The following is a 3635-nucleotide window of genomic DNA, read 5'->3' as shown; positions in this document are numbered from 1 at the left end:
TGAATACAATTTTTTTTTAAATGTAAAATTAAAAAAAACACGCACACCTCTAAAAATATTAAATATGCATAATACATGCATAAAATATTTATATATAAATCTAAATTTAAATGAGTCCCATAATATTTACATATAGAGCTAAATGTAAAATATTTAATAAGTTCATTCATCATTCATATTTTTTTAATTCATGCATTATGCATAACACATGAATCAAATATTCAAGTCCCACAATCAAAACATAATCTTAAAAAATATAACAGTTAAATATTTAGAAACAAAACCAAATTTAAATGAGTTCCATAAAAATTCACAAGATTACAATTTTCAAAAGATAATAAAAAAAACTTAATTAGCCATGATTGTTTGTCGAAACTTCTCCCAAATCATTAATCAAAAGATTTTCAAATTTGACTTCTAATTGTTCAGCTTCTTCTCTTTCTTCACTTGGATCCACTACAATGACAAAATAAAAAGATAACAAATAAGAAACAATAACAATTGACAAAGGATATGAAAGTAAATAAAATGTAAGTATTGAAATTATTGAAATAATATTGGAAAAACTCAAAAAAAAAAAAATGCATACTTGCGTAACCAAACAACCAATTTCGAGTTGTTATCAATGCTCCTGCATTTTCCGGCAAAAGTGATCTTCGATATTTGTTAAGAACCTGGGCTCCAATGCTGAATGCAGATTCTGATGCAACGCTTGTGATAGGAATAGTAAGTACATCACGCGCCATAAGAGATAAATAAGGATATCAAAATCGATTATCTTTCCAATACCGCAATATATCCATTTCAGCATGTTCCACACGATTTAGCCTAGGCTCTTCCATATATAAATCTAATTGAGATTTTTCTGTAGTAGCACAATATTGGCTTTCATAAAATTCAAATTCCTGTCATATATTAGAATAGAAAAACAAACAATATAAATATAACAGCTAAAAATAATATATAAAATAAGAAATGAAAAATTAGAAAATATAAATGAAGTTACCGAAAGCTCATCTCTAATGAGATTGTCACTACCACCAGTACCCCCAGTAGATGGAGCAGTAGATCCCAAAGAAGATTTTGATTTGTTTGCATAATCTTGGAATAGAGAGTACAACTTTTGATGAAAGAGATTTAGCTTTTGCCGAGAAGTGGATGAATCAATCTTTGAGTAACAAAACTCGACAAATTGAAGCTTGTAACGAGGATCAAGAACAATTGCAAATGCCAAAACAACACTATAACACTTCCAATATTTATCGAACTTTTCTTTCATTTTTGCAGCCATACCATTAACAATGCAGTCCGGATTTTCCATTGTTTCAAGTAAATGCAATTGAATTTTCCATATATTTGAAAAATACAAATTAGATGTAGGATAATCCGAACCCGAGAAAAGTTTTGTCATGTCGTAAAATGGCTTCAAGAAATTGCAAATGACCTCAGCTCTATTCCACTCTTCATTTGACGGACAATACTTATAATTTGCATCAAGTAAAGCATAATGAATTAAAGCCCGTCGATATATGAGTGCACTTTCTATCATCATGAAAGTTGAATTCCACCTAGTTGGTACATCCAAACGCAAACTGATTGAAGCAAGTATACCAACTCGTTTAATGCACTCTTCAAACTTAAATTTTCTTCCTTCTGAACCCGTAATGTACTTGACACTTTCTCTAATGTTATACACAACACGTTCAATCACTTTTAAGCTTTCTTGAACAATAAGATTCAAAATATGAGCACAACACCTTACATGAAAATATTCACCATCACTTACTAAAGGTGCTTGCAAAGACAATTGACTTGAAAGAATATCTTGCATACTATCATTAGCAATTGCATTATCCAATGTGATGGAAAATATCTTCCTATCAATACCCCATTACTTCAATACACTTAATGTTTTTTCTGACAAAGCAACTCCTGAATGTGGGGGTGGTATGTGAGAAAAGTTAATAATCTTACTATGCAATACCCAATTTTCATCCACAAAATGAACTGTAATGCATAAATATCCTTCAGTTGTAGGAGAAGACCAACCATCAGAAGTCAAACACACTCTACCAAAAGCACTCTGTAGTGTAAGTTTAAGTTTCTCCTTCTCCCTTTTATGTATTTTCAACACATCAGCTTTAGCAGTGTTCCTAGCAATTGGTTTAACATCAGGATTAAGATATTTATGCACATCTCGATTTCCTTCATGCTCAACCCATGAAAAAGGATAACAATGTTTTATTACAACAATTGTCATCTTCTCACGATAAACATCTTGCTCAATTTTTTTCGCATGAAGTTTTGTTCCGTAATCCATGTGCATCTGCTTCACATCATAGTTATCACGTAATGGACAATTATTAATGTGGCGTCTCAAATTTGCCGTCCCATGGGTTGAAGCATTAGCAACATATTCAGCCCCACATTTTTTACATTTTGCCTTCTGTTTTCCATCAACATATATAGATAACAAATAGAATTCATCCCAAGCAGCTGATGTCTTTCTACGTTGTCTCTTTTTGTTAGTGCCATCATTGATAGAAGAACTGTTCTTTTCAGATTTATCTGAAGATGGAGTAATATTACACTCATCATCAAAATCCAAGTTTATGGTATCCATTATTTGTAATTTGTATTATCCCTAACAAAGAATAATTTTTTGGATACGCTGGGTGTCTTGGGCTTTCGCACCAGACTAATTCCCTAACAAAGAAAAATAGTTAAGACTCCGAAAAATAATAAAATAAACAAAATAATGAAATATTTAAACAATAAACACAAATCTGTTATTGGGTGTGTGTGTGTGTAACAACAAATTATTTTTTTATTTTATGTAGGGGAAACACAAAAAACATTATTATAAAGATTTCTTTTGTTATTACTTGATTTTCATTCTACTTAGCTTCTGAACATGGTAGGATCCTTCTTGTTTTCTTAATTTATTTTATTTATCTACTATTTATTTATGTACTATTTATTCATCACAAATCTATTTATTCATCACTAATCCATCATGGCATCATCCATGAAACCCAACAAGCCAATAAATCAGTAACAGTAAGGCAGTAACAGATACAGTCATACAAAGAGCCTAAAAAATAAAAAAAATCTTGACTCACCTCTGCAACTCACCTCTGGAGTTGATACAGTAATTGACAGTCGCTGTGGTCACTAGTCCGTGGAGCCTGGAGGAGACCTGGAGGCGACGACTCAAGCAACTCACAGCACCGGCAGGTCCGGCAAGTAGCAGCAAACCAGAGGAGAGGAGAGGAGACTCAGGAGAGGACAGGTCGGGGCTGTCCGGCAAGTTGTAGCGCACCAGATCCAGAGGAGAGGAGAGGAGAGTTAGGAGTCAGGATTCAGGAAAGGAGAGGATTGAGAATGAGATTTGAGAGAGTGAGAGTTGAGAGTTGAGAGGTCAGAGATGAGGAGACTCAGGAGAGGCCGAGAGGGTGAGAGCTTGAGAGTGGAGACTCGAGAGCCGTGGCGTGGGTTAGAGACTTAGAGCCCTTAGGGTTTTTTCGTGTTGATTGAGACTCTTGAGTCTTGCCAGGCCTACTGTCTACTGAGTACTGAGAAGTGAGAATTGCTAAAGCCTGAAGCGTGAAGCCTGAAGGGCGGCCGAAGGCATG

At 34.0% G+C, this 3635-nt stretch overlaps 1 protein-coding gene across 1 annotated transcript; it reads right to left on the bottom strand.

Moving 5' to 3' along the window:
- Positions 1 to 764: 764 nt before the first annotated feature.
- On the bottom strand, positions 765 to 2623 carry LOC131151562 (zinc finger BED domain-containing protein RICESLEEPER 3-like). Its single transcript, XM_058102801.1, has 4 exons — positions 1985 to 2623; positions 1445 to 1873; positions 1007 to 1249; positions 765 to 905 (listed from the first exon to the last, which is right to left on the bottom strand). Exons 1-4 carry the CDS (start codon positions 2621 to 2623, stop codon positions 765 to 767), a joined length of 1452 nt encoding a protein of 483 aa, XP_057958784.1.
- Between the last annotated feature and the right edge of the window lie 1012 nt (positions 2624 to 3635).

This window comes from Malania oleifera, chromosome 3, assembly GCF_029873635.1.
Source record: "Malania oleifera isolate guangnan ecotype guangnan chromosome 3, ASM2987363v1, whole genome shotgun sequence".
Classification (NCBI taxonomy): Eukaryota; Viridiplantae; Streptophyta; class Magnoliopsida; order Santalales; family Ximeniaceae; genus Malania; species Malania oleifera.
Note: the sequence above shows the minus strand (reverse complement) of the source record. Positions and strands in the feature narration are given on the sequence as shown.

Coding starts and splice junctions, on each gene's coding strand:
- LOC131151562 (XM_058102801.1), bottom strand. CDS start 2,623: ATGGATACCATAAACTTGGATTTTGATGATGAGTGTAATATTACTCCA. Junction 1,874..1,984: donor ATTTTGTGGATGAAAATTGG/GTATTGCATAGT, acceptor ATTGATAGGAAG/ATATTTTCCATCACATTGGA. Junction 1,250..1,444: donor AAGAGTGGAATAGAGCTGAG/GTCATTTGCAAT, acceptor AAATATTGGAAG/TGTTATAGTGTTGTTTTGGC.